Source organism: Oncorhynchus gorbuscha, linkage group LG23, assembly GCF_021184085.1.
Source record: "Oncorhynchus gorbuscha isolate QuinsamMale2020 ecotype Even-year linkage group LG23, OgorEven_v1.0, whole genome shotgun sequence".
In the NCBI taxonomy this organism is placed as follows: Eukaryota; Metazoa; Chordata; class Actinopteri; order Salmoniformes; family Salmonidae; genus Oncorhynchus; species Oncorhynchus gorbuscha.
In genome coordinates, this window is record NC_060195.1 from 19776225 (window position 1) to 19792718 (window position 16494).

Sequence of the window (16494 nt, forward strand, 5' to 3'; positions counted from 1 at the left end):
AGGTAGAGGGTCAGGTAGAGAGGAGGTAGAGGGGGGGGGGGTATAAGGCGAGACCGAGAAGGAGGTATAGGAAAGGGAGAGTTAGAGGATCAGGTAGAGAGGAGGTAGAGGGGGGGGGGTAGAAGGCTAGGCAGAGAGGGAGGTAGAGGGTCAGGTAGAGAGGAGGTAAAGGGGTGGGGTAGAAGGCTAGGCAGAGAGGGAGGTAGAGGAAAGGGGGAGTTAGAGGGTCAGGTAGAGGGGGAGACCAGCTGTGGATTCCCCTCACCATTGAATCCAGGCGCTGACAAGAGGCGGCTGTGGGGGTGCCTGCAGCTGCTCCAGTCCCGCCTCTCCCAACGGCCATCCACTGCTAGCGGGGCCGGCCCTTTCATAAGCCCTACAAGAGACGGGGCAGCAGGCTTAAACCGAATCCTAAATGGCACCCTATTTCCTACATAGTGCACTACTTTTGACCAGAGCCCAGAGGTCAAAAGTAGTGCACTATATATTTATAATAGGGTGCTATTATGGACACAACCTGGGAGACCAGCAACCTCATACTGACTAGGCTGGGACTGAGATATCTGAGCTGACATAGAGACTCACAATAGAGACTCACACACACTCTAGCAAACTCTAATAATACACAACTAAAATGTTGAAATAAGTAGTTTTTTTTGTATCAGCAATTAAAGTCTGGTGACAAGTGCAAGCACAGCGGCAGGTAGACAGGCAGACAGACAGGCAGGCAGACAGACAGACAGACAGACAGACAGACAGACAGACAGACAGACAGACAGACAGACAGACAGACAGACAGACAGGCAGGCAGGCAGGCAGGCAGGCAGGCAGGCAGGCAGGCAGAGGACAGGCAGACACCAGTGGGACAACATGATGGCTCCAAAATGACTAATATCTACTGTCATATCCTCCATGGTTCTTGGTGTTGGGGTCTGGAACTTAACTATGATTCTAGAATCTACTACAACTAGAACTACTAAACTACAATCTGAGAACTACATCCACTATCTTCAGAGGACGTGTTGCTGATCATTCTCCCCCTCTCTCCTAGCTATCTGGCCAACCACATAGTCCATCTACTACGAACCCCCCCTCCTAGCTCTCTGGCCAACTAGCTATCCGGCCAACCACAGAGTCCATCTACTACGACCCCCCCACTCTCCTAGCTATCCGGCCAACCACAGAGTCCATCTACTACCAAACCCCCTCTCTCCTAGCTATCTGGCCAATTACAGAGTCCATCCACTACCAACCCCCTCTCTCCTAGCTATCTGGCCAACCACAGAGTCCATCTACTACGACCCCCCCCTCTCTCCTAGCTATCTGGCCAACCACAGAGTCCATCTACTACCAAACCCCCTCTATCCTAGCTATCTGGCCAACCACAGAGTCCCATCTACTACCAAACCCCCTCTATCCTAGCTATCTGGCCAACCACATAGTCCATCTACTACGAACCCCCACCCCCTCTCCTAGCTCTCTGGCCAACTAGCTATCCGGCCAACCACAGAGTTCATCTACTACCAAACCCCCTCTCTCCTAGCTATCTGGCCAATTACAGAGTCCATCCACTACCGACCCCCTCTCGCCTAGCTATCTGGCCAACCACAGAGTCCATCTACTACGACCCCCCCTCTCTTCTAGCTATCTGGCCAACCACAGAGTCCATCTACTACCAAACCCCTCTCTCCTAGCTATCTGGCCAATTACAGAGTCCATCCACTACCAACCCCCTCTCTCCTAGCTATCTGGCCAATTACAGAGTCCATCCACTACCAACCCCCTCTCTCCTAGCTATCTGGCCAATTACAGAGTCCATCCACTACCAACCCCCTCTCTCCTAGCTATCTGGCCAACCACAGAGTCCATCTACTACGACCCCCCCCCCTCTCTTCTAGCTATCTGGCCAACCACAGAGTCCATCTACTACCAAACCCCCTCTATCCTAGCTATCTGGCCAACCACAGAGTCCATCTACTACCAAACCCCCTCTATCCTAGCTATCTGGCCAACCACATAGTCCATCTACTACGAACCCCCCCCTCTCCTAGCTCTCTGGCCAACTAGCTATCCGGCCAACCACAGAGTCCATCTACTACGACCCCCCCACTCTCCTAGCTATCCGGCCAACCACATAGTCCATCTACTACCAAACCCCTCTCTCCTAGCTATCTGGCCAACCACAGAGTCCATCTACTACGACCCCCCCCCCCTCTCTCCTAGCTATCTGGCCAACCACAGAGTCCATCTACTACCAAACCCCCTCTATCCTAGCTATCTGGCCAACCACAGTCCCCACACCTCTTCCAAGCCCCCAGCAGCAGTGAGTGACCGAGCCAACCTACCCATGCCTCCTGATGGTGCCATGCACAGGACTGAGCCTGCCACAGCATGCAGAGATGGGGAGAGAGGGGGATGAGGGGAAGGAAGATGGGGACAACAGAAGGAGGTGATGAGAGGATGGAGGAGGGGAGCAAAAGGGGAGGAGTGATTGACACGGAGAGAGTGACGACAGACAACAGGACAAGACAAAAACAACATTCAGGTTAGTGCAAGCCACAAGAACAGCGTGTAAATAATGGCTAATATAACCTGTCACAGTCAACTAGAACACAGCAGAGACAACATGGAGGCTTAAAGGCAGACAGACAGAACACAGAACACGGGAACAGAGCAGTGGAGGGCATAGGATGCAGAGAGCATTAATAGTGTTCAATTGCTCATTGCTGTTAAGTTTGGATGGATACGGCATATCAATTGTTATTGTGATACTTTAATAGCAATATAGACCTGATGATGGAACAGCTGAGGAAAGTGGAGGAGTGGATCAGTCAGAGATCTATACATTCTCTCCCAGAGTGTGCTGGGTGCTGTTGCTGCATACTTTAGGCCACCTAGAGCAGATTGTGCCAGTATTTGTGCGTGATAGCAGGGCACCAGTTAAGCATGGGACAAAGACACAGAGTGCAGGGGACAGAGAGGGAGAAAGAAGGAGAGAACAATAGAGTGAGAGTAGGAGGGAAGGACAGAGTACACCCAATAAGCTTTATCCCAGACAGAAGGACAGAGTACACCCAATAAGCCCTATCCCAGACAGAAGGACAGAGTACACCCAATAAGCCCTATCCCAGACAGAAGGACAGAGTACACCCAATAAGCTCTATCCCAGACAGAAGGACAGAGTACACCCAATAAGCTCTATCCCAGACAGAAGGACAGAGTACACCCAATAAGCTCTATCCCAGACAGAAGGACAGAGTACACCCAATAAGCTCTATCCCAGACAGAAGGACAGAGTACACCCAATAAGCCCTATCCCAGACAGAAGGACAGAGTACACCCAATAAGCCCTATCCCAGACAGAAGGACAGAGTACACCCAATAAGCTCTATCCCAGACAGAACGACAGAGTACACCCAATAAGAATTATCCCAGACAGAAGAACAGAGTACACCCAATAACCTCTATTCCAGACAGAAGGACAGAGTATACCCAATAAGCTCTATTCCAGACAGAAAGACAGAGTACACCCAATAATCTCTATCCCAAACAGAAGGACAGAGTACACCCAATAAGCTCTATCCCAGACAGAAGGACAGAGTACACCCAATAATCTCTATCCCAGACAGAAGGACAGAGTACACCCAATAAGCTCTATTCCAGACAGAACGACAGAGTACACCCAATAAGAATTATCCCAGACAGAAGGACAGAGTACACCCAATAAGAATTATACCAGGCAGAAGGACAGAGTACACCCAATAAGAATTATACCAGACAGAAGGACAGAGTACACCCAATAAGAATTATACCAGACAGAAGGACAGAGTACACCCAATAAGCTCTATCCCAGACAGGACAGAGTACACCCAATAAGCTCTATCCCAGACAGGACAGAGTACACCCAATAAGCTCTATCCCTGACAGGACAGAGTACACCCAATAAGAATTATCCCAGACAGAAGGACAGAGTACACCCAATAAGCCCTATCCCAGACAGAAGGACAGAGTACACCCAATAAGCTCTATCCCAGACAGAAGGACAGAGTACACCCAATAAGCTCTATCCCAGACAGGACATTGTATACACTCAGCACAGAGCGAGAGTTCCTCAATACTCACAAGGAACCTGCTTTCTTCTCTCATTTCCCTACAATATATTCTATACCATAACACATCCCCTCTATCAAATAGACATCCACTGGTATGTTTATCAGTACTCCTGAGTAATATGTTCATAGTAATATGTTTTAGTACAAATGTATGACATTCTGCTGTGTCCTTTCTTCTGTCTGTTTCCATGTGCAGTCCTTATTTAGACCGTTGGCAGTTAACTTGACCCCCAGATGACAGTACAGTGTGAAGCTGCCATGTCAGTCTGTCTGGCCTAGCTAGCCCTGCGTCAGTCTGTCTGGCCTAGCTAGCCCTGCGTTAGTCTGTCTGGCCTAGCTAGCCCTGCGTCAGTCTGTCTGGCCTAGCTAGCCCTGCGTCAGTCTGTCTGGCCTAGCTAGCCCTGCGTTAGTCTGTCTGGCCTAGCTAGCCCTCCCCTGTGTCAGTCTGTCTGGCCTAGCTAGCCCTCCCCAGTACACTTAGTTCACCTATCTAAATCAGACTCAGGATAGATAAGTTCGCCCAACTTAATTGAATTAATAATTCAGTCTACTTACTTTTTAAAAGGAATGCCAAATTATTATATTTGACAGAGTAGACTAGACTCACCAGGGTGGATAAAGGCTGGCTGCTGCAGCTGCATGTTAGCCAGGGCCTGCTGATAGTGGAACATGCTGGGGTTGAACACAGCACCACCCCCGTTACTCTTCTCTAAGGTGGGCCTCTTTGGTAGCTGTTGCATTGCCCCATGGGGCAGGGCCTGGGGAAGTAGAAAAGGGGGAAGAGAGAGAGAGAGAGAGAGAGAGAGAGAGAGAGAGAGAGAGAGAGAGAGAGAGAGAGAGAGAGAGAGAGAGAGAGAGAGAGAGAGAGAGAGAGAGAGAGAGAGAAAGTGAAAGTGAAAGTGTCAGCATTTGGGCTCAGAAATTGTGCAAGTACAATGCATCTACAGTTGAAGCCGGAAGTTTACATACACTTAGGTTGGAGTCATTAAAACTTGTTTTTCAACCACTCTACACATTTCTTGCTAACAAACTATAGTTTTGGCAAGTCTGTTAGGACATCTTCTTTGTGCATGCCCCAAGTATTTTTTCCAACAATTGTTTACAGACAGATTATTTCACTTATAATTCACTGTATCACAATTCCAGTGGGTCAGAAGTTTACATACACTAAGTTGACTGTGCCTTAAACAACTTGGAAAATTCCAGAAAATGATGTCATGGCTTTAGAAGCTTCCGATAGGCTAATTGACATAATTTGAGTCAATTGGAGGTACATCTTTGGAGGGAGTTTAAAGTCTGCGTTGCCCAGCAACAGCCCCAAAACATCACTGCTCTAGAGGAGATCTGCATGGAGGAATGGGCCAAAATAACACCAACCGTGTGTGAAAACCTTGTGAAGACTTACAGAAAACGTTTGACCTCTGTTATATACCCTTTGTTGGCAATGACAAAGTATTGAGATAAACTTTTGTTATTGACCAAATACTTATTTTCCACCATAATTTGCAAATAAATTCATTAAAAATCCTACAATGAGACTTTATGGATTTTTTTTCTCATTTTGTCTGTCATAGTTGAAGTGTACCTATGATGAAAATTACAGGCCTCGCTCATCTTTTTAAGTGGGAGAACTTGCACAATTGGTGGCTGACTAAATACTTTTTTGCCCCACTGTATATCCATAGTTTCCCCTCAGTACCGGGCTTCCCCTCAGTACCAGGCTGCTTCTGTCCCGAGCTGCCCCTCTGTCCCGGGCTGCCCCTCAGTCCCGGGCTGCCCCTCTGTCCTGAGATGCCCCTCTGTCCTGAGATGCCCCTCTGTCCTGAGCTGCCCCTCTGTCCTGAGATGCCCCTCTGTCCTGAGCTGCCCCTCTGTCCCGAGCTGCCCCTCGGTCCAGAGCTGCCCCTCAGTTATGTGGGGATCAGGGTGAGGACTATTAGGCCATGGTCGGCGGAGAAGGTGGATTATCCCAGGACGCGAAGGGGAGGAACTAGGACATTTATGGAGTGGGGTCCACGTCCCGAGCCAGAACCGCCACCATGGACAGACGCCCACCCGGACCCTCCCTATGCTCTTGAGGTGCGTCCAGGAGTCCGCACCTTAGGGGGGGGTTCTGTCACGCCTTGGTCATTGTATTTTGTGTTTTTGGTATATGTTTGGGTAGGCCAGGGTGTGACATGGGTTTATATGTTGGGTTTCGTATTGGGGTTTGTATTAATTGGGATTGTGTATGATTAGGGGTGTGTCTAGTTAGGCTTGGCTGCCTGAGGCGATTCTCAATTGGAGTCAGGTGATTCTCGTTGTCTCGGATTGGGAACCGTATTTAGGTAGCCTGAGTTCGCATTGTATTTTGTGGGTGTTTGTTCCTGTCTCTGTGTAGTGTTCACCAGATAGGCTGCAATAGGTTTCTCGTTCCGTTTGTTGTTTTCGTATTTCAGTTATTTCATGTACCGCAATTCCTTCATTAAAGTCATGAGTAACCTACACGCTGCATTTCGGTCTGACTCTCTTCTTACAACAGACGAGCGACGTTACAGAAACACCCACCACCACTCACAGACCGAGCAGCGTGTGAACTGGCAGGAGCTAAAGGACGACGTTATGGACAGCAGAAGCATGGAGTATACTACGTGGGAAGAAATCGACAGGTGGGCGGCCGACCCAGAGCGAGTGCAGGAGCCCACCTGGGATTCGCTTCAGCAGTGCGAAGAGGGCTACAGACGAATGGAGTCGAAAAGGAAAGCACGGCGGCGCAGAGTTAAAACCGAAAGTAACGGGGGAGAGCGCAGAGAGAGTGGCTGAGTCAGGAGTCAGACCTGAGCCTACTCTCCCTGTTAATCGTGAAGAGCAGTGGGAGAGGCTGCACCACTTGGAGATTTGGACATGGGAGGAGGAATTAGATGGTAAAGGACCCTGGGCGCAGCCGGGAAAATATCGCCGTCCCAAGGATGAAATAGACGCGGAAAAGTGGAGAGGCGCAGGTATGAGGAGGCAGCACGGCGACACTGTTGGAAACCGGAAAAACAGACCAAAAAAAATATTGGGGGGGGGTGGCTAGAAGGGAGAATAGTTATGCCAGGTAGGAGACCTGCGCATACTCCCTGTGCTCACCGTTGGGCTAGAGAGACCAGGCAGGCACCGTGTTATGCTATGAAGCGCACGGTGTTTCCAGTGCGGGTGCAGAGCCAGCTGCGGCACATACCAGCCCTTCCTATTGGCCGGGCTAGAGTGGGCATCGAGCCAGGTAAGCTTGGGCAGGCTCGGTGCTCAAGAGCTCCAGTGCGCCTGCACGGTCCGGTCTGTCCAGAGCCACCTCTACACACCAGTCCTCCGGTAGCAGCTCCCCGGCACCAGGCTTCCTGTGCGTGTCCTCGCGCCAGTACCACCAGTTCCAGCACCACGCACCAGGCCTCCAGTGCACCTCGCCTGTTCAGCGCAGCCGGCGCTTTTCTCCTCTCCTGCGCTGTTGGAGTCTCCCGCCTGCTTAGCGCAGCCAGAGCTTTTCTCCTCTCCTGCGCTGCCGAAGTCTCCCGCCTGTTTAGCGCTGCCAGAGCTTTTCTCCTCTCCTGCGCTGTTGGAGTCTCCCGCCTGTTTAGCACAGCCAGAGCCTTTCTCCTCTCCTGCGCTGCCGGAGTCTCCAGTCTGCCCAGCGCCGCCAGTGCTCCCAGTCGGCCCAGCGCGGCCAGTGCTCCCAGTCGGCCCAGCGCCGCCAGCGCCGCCAGTCTGCCCAGTGCTCCCAGTCTGCCCAAAGCCGCCAGTCTGCCCAGCGCCGCCAGCGCCGCCAGTCTGCCCAGTGCCACCAGTCTGCTAAGCGCCGCCAGTCTGCCCAGCGCCGCCAGTCGGTCCAGCGTCACCAGTCTGCCTGGATCCGCCAGAAGTGCCAGTCTGCCAAGATCTTCTAGATCGGCCAGACAACCTAAATCATCCAGTTCCACCAGCCAGCCAGGATTTACCAGAGCCTACTACCTGCCTGAGCTTGCTCTCAGTACTGGGCTTCCTCTCAGTACTGGGCTTCCTCTCAGTACCGGGTTTCCCCTCAGTACTGGGCTTCCCCTCAGTACCGGGCTTCCCCGCCAGTCCCGGGCTTCCCCTCAGTACCGGGCTTCCCCTCAGTACCAGGCTGCTTCTGTCCCGAGCTGCCCCTCAGTCCCGGGCTGCCCCTCTGTCCCGGGCTGCCCCTCTGTCCCGGGCTGCCCCTCTGTCCCGGGCTGCCCCTCAGTCCCGGGCTGCCCCTCTGTCCTGAGATGCCCCTCTGTCCTGAGATGCCCCTCTGTCCTGAGATGCCCCTCTGTCCCGAGATGCCCCTCTGTCCCGAGCTGCCCCTCGGTCCCGAGCTGCCCCTCAGTTATGTGGGGATCAGGGTGAGGACTATTAGGCCATGGTCGGCGGAGAAGGTGGATTATCCCAGGACGCGAAGGGGAGGAACTAGGACATTTATGGAGTGGGGTCCACGTCCCGAGCCAGAACCGCCACCATGGACAGACGCCCACCCGGACCCTCCCTATGCTCTTGAGGTGCGTCCAGGAGTCCGCACCTTAGGGGGGGGTTCTGTCACGCCTTGGTCATTGTATTTTGTGTTTTTGGTATATGTTTGGGTAGGCCAGGGTGTGACATGGTTTTATATGTTGGGTTTCGTATTGGGGTTTGTATTAATTGGGATTGTGTATGATTAGGGGTGTGTCTAGTTAGGCTTGGCTGCCTGAGGCGATTCTCAATTGGAGTCAGGTGATTCTCGTTGTCTCGGATTGGGAACCGTATTTAGGTAGCCTGAGTTCGCGTTGTATTTTGTGGGTGTTTGTTCCTGTCTCTGTGTAGTGTTCACCAGATAGGCTGTAATAGGTTTCTCGTTCCGTTTGTTGTTTTCGTATTTCAGTTATTTCATGTACCGCAATTCCTTCATTAAAGTCATGAATAACCTACACGCTGCATTTCGGTCTGACTCTCTTCTAACAACAGACGAACGACGTTACAATAGTACAACGAGTCCTACATCGACATAACCTGAAAGGCCACTCAGCAAGGAAGAAGCCACTGCTCCAAAACCGCCATAAAAAAAGCCAGACTACGGTTTGCAACTGCATATGGGGACAAAGATCATACTTTTTGTAGAAATGTCCTCTGGTCTGATGAAAAAAAATAGAACTGTTTGGCCATAATGACCATCGTTATGTTTGGAAGAAAAAGGGGGAGGCTTGCTAGCCGAAGAACACCATCCCAACCGTGAAGCAGCATCATGTTGTGGGGGTGCTTTGCTGCAGGAGGGACTGGTGCACTTCACAAAATAAATGGCATCACAAGGAGCAAAATGACGTGGATATATTGAAGCAACATCTCAGATATCAGTCAGGAAGTTAAAGCTTGGTCGCAAATGGGTCTTCCAAATGGACAATGACCCCAAGCATACTTCCAAAGTTGTGGCAAAATGGCTTAAGGACAACAAAGTCGAGGTATTGGAGTGGCCATTACAAAGCCCTGACCTCAATTCTATTGACAATTTGTGGGCAGAACTGAAAATGTGTGTGCGAGCAAGGAGGCCTATAAACCTGACTCAGTTACACCTGCTCTGTCAGGGGGAATGGGCCAAAATTCATCCAACTTATTGTGGGAAGCTTGTAGAAGGCTACCCGGAACGTTTGACCCAAGTTAAACAATTTAAAGGCAATGCTACCAAATACTGAGTGTATGTAAACGTCTGACCCACTGGGAATGTGATTAAAGAAATAAAAGCTGAAATAAACCATTCTCTCTACTATTATTCTGACATTTCACATTCTTAAAATAAAGTGGTGATCCTAACTGACCTAAGACAGGGAATTTGTACTAGGATTAAATGTCAGAAATTGTGAAAAACTGAGTTCAAATGTATTTGGCTAAGCTGTATGTAAACTTCCGACTTCAACTGCATGTACTTTGAATTATATAAAAACCTTTCGTGTCAAACTACTCTGAAACAGCCTACTACCCTAACATGAAACCCATTCTGAGGCTTGAACAGCATCACTGCCCTTGCTGGTAGTTCCCTACCTATAGAGGATGCTACTGTATCAGAAATCCCTGAGACCAACCATAGCAAAACAGGGCTGTCAGTCTAGAATCAATTTTCTGATGGAAAATGTGACGCACCATCGGACAGAAATGGAAGAAACGCTTACACACATAAAAGTGAAATCAGAAAAGATAGTAATAAAATAAAAAGGTAAAAATACCACAGGCTGGGGGCGGGGTTAGCACAACAAGCAGTGAGCACACGATGACAGCCAACCAATGAGGATCAAGCAAATGACACAGACAGTAAACCAGTGGAAATTGGGGTGAGGTCGAGAGAGAGAGAGAGAGAGAGAGAGAGAGAGAGAGAGAGAGAGGTGTGGTGCATGATGCATAATGGGAATAGATGAAGGTGAAGTTGAAGGAAACAACCCACAGAGAAGCAAAAACATGAAGGATTACAAAGGAGAATGATGATATAACCTGACGGGAGTAAAGCCTGACAACAATCAACGCCTAGAAGCAGACCAGAGGACCAACAAATGCAGATGAACAAGAAAAAATGCCCAAAATGTTTTTAAAAATCTATATTTCCCTTCCCTCTCCACATCTTTCTTTGTCTCACTCCCTCCCACTCTCTCTCTCTCTCTCTATTGTGTTTTTATACACCTGCAATGCAGACAGTCTGATTGCTGTTGCTCATCCTGTCAGATTGAACTCCTGTTGCCTCCTTATATGACAGAAGATACATAGGCCCAGAGGGTTCTGGTCAAAAGTAGTGCACTATATAGGAAATAGGGTGCCATTTGGGATGCTGCCCCAGCCTCAAACACAAGCCAGCCTCCAGCAAAAAACACTTCCCACACACTATACAGCAAGAAAAGACATACTTTCATCTCTGGTGGGTAATGTGCTAGTGGTGTGCTGCCCTTATCCTGCTTAGCAACAGTAAATAAATACCCAACTGCAGAACATTTTAAACACGTGAAATATAAACTCAGTCTCTGCAGATTACAAAGAACCAATGCAGACCAAAGATGCGTCTGAAATTCAAATAAAATGAAATCAAACTTTATTTGTAACATGCGCCGAATACAACAAGTGTAGACCTTCCCGTGAAATGCTTACTTACAGGCCCTTAACCAACACTGCAGTTCAAGAAATAGCTAAGAAAATATTTACCAAATAAACTAAAGTAAAGAATTATTTTAAAAAGTAACACAAAAAAATAACAATAACGAGGCTATATACAGAGGTTACAGGTACCGAGTCAATGTGTGGGTAGAAGGTTAGTAGTCTAGGTACATGTAGGTAGGGGTGAAGTGACTACGCATAGATAATAAACAGCGAGGGGGGGTCAATGTAAATAGTCTGGTGGCCATTTGATGAATTGTTCAGCAGTCTTATGGCTTGGGGCAGAAGCTGTTAAGGAGCCTAGACTTGGCGCTCCGGTACCACTTGCTGTGCGGTAGCAGAGAGACCAGTCTATGACTTGGGTGACTGGAGTTTTGACCATTTTTGTGGCTTTCCTCTGACACTGTCTAGTATACAGGTTCTGGATGGCAGGAAGCTTGGCCTCAGTGATGGGGGGTGTTGTCATGCCCTCTTCACGACTGTCTTGGTGTGTTTGGACCATGATAGTTTGTTGGTGATGTGGACACCAAGGAACTTGAAACTCTTGACCCGCTCCACTCCAAGCACTTCATGGCTACCGACGTGAGTGCTACATGGCGTTAATCATTTAGGCAGGTTACCTTCGCTTCCTTGAGCACAGGGACAATGTAAGTATTACAGACACGGTCAGGGAGAGGTTGAAAATGTCAGTGAAGACACTTGCCAGTTGGTGCGTGCATGATTTGAGTACACGCCCTGGTAATCCTTCTGGCCTAGCGGCATTGTGAATGTTAACCTGTTTGAAGGTCTTCCTTACATCGGCTACCGAGAGCATTATCACATAGTCGTCCGGAACAGCTGGTACTCTCATGCATGCTTCAGTATTGCTTGCCTTTAGCCCATTTAAAAATAAGATGGAGAACAAGATATAGGACAAAAAATACCAGAGTTTTGGCTCAGGTACAGCCGACTAGCAGTAGCTTACGCTACATACAACCCCCCCCCCAAAAAAACACTTAAATTCAAAGTATTGATATAATATTGACCAAAATAATATTGTGATATGCAACTGTATCAATATTTAACCCATCAGTAGTGTTTACCATGACTCACCATGGCGTTGGCGGTTTGGCTGGCCTGGTGCTGGGCGGCCTTAATCCTTGCCTGCAGGTGGGCAGGGGGGTGGAAGTACTTGCATTTGTCCCTGGAGCAGCGGCCCTTGATGTAGTCCATACAGACGATGACTGAGTTTTCACTGCCGTCCACCATGGCTGCCTCCATAGGGTGGGCATAGCGGCAGTCGCCCTCGCCCCGCGTGCAGTTACCCCTCTGGAACTCACGACATACCTGGGTGGTGTTAGGGTTGGGGGGGGGGGGGGGGGGGGGCACAGTCAGAGAAGGAGTTCGGCCCACAGGACAAGAATGATTCTATTATATTCTATCATTCTATTTCTCTGCTACAGACTGGGCTACTGCAAAGACACAAACACACACAACACATACCTCCAGCTTGTCTGTCCGCATGTGTTTCTGCTGGGAGCTGCTGTTGCCCATGACCTGGAGGCCGGTGGGGCTCCCTTGGACCAGCAGGGGGGCCTGGTGTAGCAGCTCAGGCATCAGGCCCATCCCTGGACCCATGTGGCTCAGATACGGGCTGAACGCCATACTGGGACTGGTGGCCAGGGACGACATACTGGGAGTCATAGGGAACGTAGTCTGAGAGAGAAGGAGAGGTGGAGAGAGAGAGGAAATGAGGGGAGATCAGGCAGAGAAACAGCCTGTGAACAGCCATGGTTCAAACTGTAGATAAATGGAGAAATATAACTGTGTAAATCGAATGTGTTGACTAAATAATGAGGATGGTTTGGTGTAGGCTACATACTATGGACTATACATGAAGTACTCACTGTGCAGTGTGGGCTACATACTATGGACTATACATGAAGTACTCACTGTGCAGTGTGGGCTAAATACTATGGACTATACATGAAGTACTCACTGTGCAGTGTGGGCTACATACTATGGACTATACATGAAGTACTCACTGTGCAGTGTGGGCTACATACTATGCACTATACATGAAGTACTCACTGTGCAGTGTAGGCTACATACTATGGACTATACATGAAGTACTCACTGTGCAGTGTGGGCTACATACTATGGACTATTCATGAAGTACTCACTGTGCAGTGTGGGCTACATACTATGCACTATACATGAAGTACTCACTGTGCAGTGTGGGCTACATACTATGGACTATACATGAAGTACTCACTGTGCAGTGTGGGCTACATACTATGGACTATACATGAAGTACTCACTTTGTTGTCTGGGCTACATACTATGGACTATACATGAAGTAATCACTTTGCAGTGTGGGCAACATACTATGGACTATACATGAAGTACTCACTGTGTAGTGTGGGCTACATACTATGCACTATACATGAAGTACTCACTGTGCAGTGTGGGCTACATACTATGGACTATACATGAAGTACTCACTGTGCAGTGTGGGCAACATACTATGGACTATTCATGAAGTACTCACTGTGCAGTGTGGGCTACATACTATGCACTATACATGAAGTACTCACTGTGCAGTGTGGGCTACATACTATGGACTATACATGAAGTACTCACTGTGCAGTGTGGGCTACATACTATGGACTATACATGAAGTACTCACTTTGTTGTCTGGGCTACATACTATGGACTATACATGAAGTAATCACTTTGCAGTGTGGGCAACATACTATGGACTATACATGAAGTACTCACTGTGTAGTGTGGGCTACATACTATGCACTATACATGAAGTACTCACTGTGCAGTGTGGGCTACATACTATGGACTATACATGAAGTACTCACTGTGCAGTGTGGGCAACATACTATGGACTATACATGAAGTACTCACTGTGTAGTGTGGGCTACATACTATGGACTATACATGAAGTACTCACTGTGCAGTGTGGGCAACATACTATGGACTATACATGAAGTACTCACTGTGTAGTGTGGGCTACATACTATGGACTATACATGAAGTACTCACTGTGTAGTGTGGGCTATTCACTATGGGCTGCAACTGGGCTCCTGGCAGCATGAACTGCATCTGTTGGGCCAACATGGCCGCTGCTGTCTTCTGCTGGATCAGGTTGTTTCTCCCGTTGATCTCCAGCTGGGTCTTGAGGTGGGGAGGGGGGTGCAGGTACTTACAGTTGTCACGCGTGCAGCGTCCCTGGGGAGGGGGAGAGAAGAGAGAGCGGCTGAGTTGTGGTGCATCATAGCTGATGAATTGCGGCATCTCTTAGCTATTTAGATTTAGGAGAGATGAACCGGAGTGACAGGAAGATGAGAGTAATGTGATTGGGGGATCAATCACTCTGGGGTTCCCCTGACAGGACAGCCATAAAGACAACACGATGGAGACCTCCATGTCATTTAGGAGGAAAAGCTGTTCAAGCTCTATCACATGGGGTACATCCCAAATGCACCCTATTCTCTATATATTGTACTACTTCTGACCAGGCCACATAGGGCTTGCAGTATACAGTATAAGTAATAGGGTGCCATTTGGGATACTCACCCTTGAAGTGAAGTGCATTACTTGAGGTGTAAATGCTCAAACATGGGATAAAGTAGAAATTCAGTAAAGCCCATTTTGAGATAGAAAATCCCTCACTGAATATCACACAGTAGATAGTGATATAGGCAGTGATAGTAAGTCATAAGAGACAGTTTTTGTAAGGTAATTAACACCAACATAGAACTCAATTTGGAGTGTTTTATTTTGTAATATATCCCAACTGGGAGGAGGACATTGAGAGAAAAAAGTGCAGGGAATGAAATTACTGTTGAATTCTTCCTCTTAATTGACATAGTACTATCTCTGAACCAAATTAAAATGTTAGTAACAATTACACTATGTACCCAGGTATTCAAGGATTTTTTTTTAAATTGACAAATGAAGTGTTATTGAAATAGCACCTGTGGTGTGTCTGCCAGGTTTCACTATTTTCACAGTTATGTTTGTGGTACCATGCTGACAAAGGGTAAACTCAGGGGAATAGGGTGTCCTAATTGACACCCTATTCCCTAAGTAGTGCACTACTTTTGACCAGAGCTTAATGCATACAATTTGGAACAGATCCAGGATAAAGAAAACACATGCTACAATCTCACCCTGGTCCTAAATCAGGCCAGACCTTATAGCCATATACCCAGTGCAGATGTCGGATCTTAACTTGATCACTTTTTTGTCGCAGAGAATTTTCCTGCTGAGTCAGGAACATTAAGAACATACAGCTGGTGGGGTTATACACTCCATCGGCAGGACAGAACAGCAGCCTCTGATAAGACACGGGGCGGGCCTATGTATATGTGAACAACAGCTGGGGCACAATATCTTAGGAAGTCTCAAGGTTTTTCTCGCCTGAGGTAGAGTATCTCATGATAAGCTGTAGACCACACTATCTACCTATTGTCTACATACCACCACAGACCGATGCTGGCACTAAAACCGCGCTCAATGAGCTGTATACTGCCATAACCAAACAGGAAAACGCTCATCCAGAGGTGGCGCTCCTAGTGGCCGGAGACTTTAATGCAGGGAAACTTAAATCAGTCTTACCTCATTTCTACCAGCATGTTAAATGTGCAACCAGAGGGGGGAAAAATCTAGACCACCTTTACTCCACATACAGAGAAGCATACAAAGCTCTCCCTCGCCCACCATTTGGCAAATCTGACCATAATTCTATCCTCCTGATTCCTGCTTACAAGCCAAATTTGAAGCAGGAAGCACCAGTGACTCGGTCAATAAATTACTGGACTGCATTGGTAGCACAGACTGGAATATGTTCCGGGATTCTTCCAATGACATTGAGGAGTACACCACATCAGTCAATGGATTTATCAATAAGTGCATCGAGGACGCCGTCCCCACAGTGACTGTACGTACATACCCTAACCAGAAGCCATGGATTATAGGCAACATTCGCACTGAGCTAAACGGTAGAGCTGCTGCATTCAAATAGATGGACTCTAACCCTTACGCTTATAAGAAATCCTGCTATGCCCTCCGACGAATCATCAAACAGGCAATGCGTCAATACAGGATTAAGATCGATTCATACTACACCGGCTCCGAAGCTTGTCGGATGTGGCAGGACTTGCAAACTATTACAGACTACAAAGGGAAGCACAGCCGAGAGCTGCCCAGTGACACAAGCCTACCAGACGAGCTAAATAACTTCTGTGTTCGCTTCGAGGCAAGTAAC

The 16494-nt window shown here is 48.4% G+C and overlaps 1 protein-coding gene across 5 annotated transcripts in view; it reads right to left on the reverse strand.

The window, feature by feature from the left end:
• mbnl3 (muscleblind-like splicing regulator 3) overlaps window positions 1–16494 on the reverse strand; it is a 99968-nt gene that overhangs the window by 11236 nt on the left and 72238 nt on the right. For 2 of the 5 annotated variants that reach the window (XM_046324240.1, XM_046324241.1), the window contains exons 3-7: window positions 14268–14453; window positions 12714–12926; window positions 12324–12557; window positions 4720–4870; window positions 266–376 (exon numbers count right to left, since the gene is read on the reverse strand). In XM_046324240.1, the coding sequence (XP_046180196.1) occupies window positions 266–376; window positions 4720–4870; window positions 12324–12557; window positions 12714–12926; window positions 14268–14453 (895 nt within the window). Of the gene's footprint in view, window positions 1–265; window positions 377–2233; window positions 2895–4719; window positions 4871–12323; window positions 12558–12713; window positions 12927–14267; window positions 14454–16494 lie in introns of those variants that run through there. The other 3 variants (XM_046324245.1, XM_046324246.1, XM_046324244.1) reach the window with 2 other exon arrangements.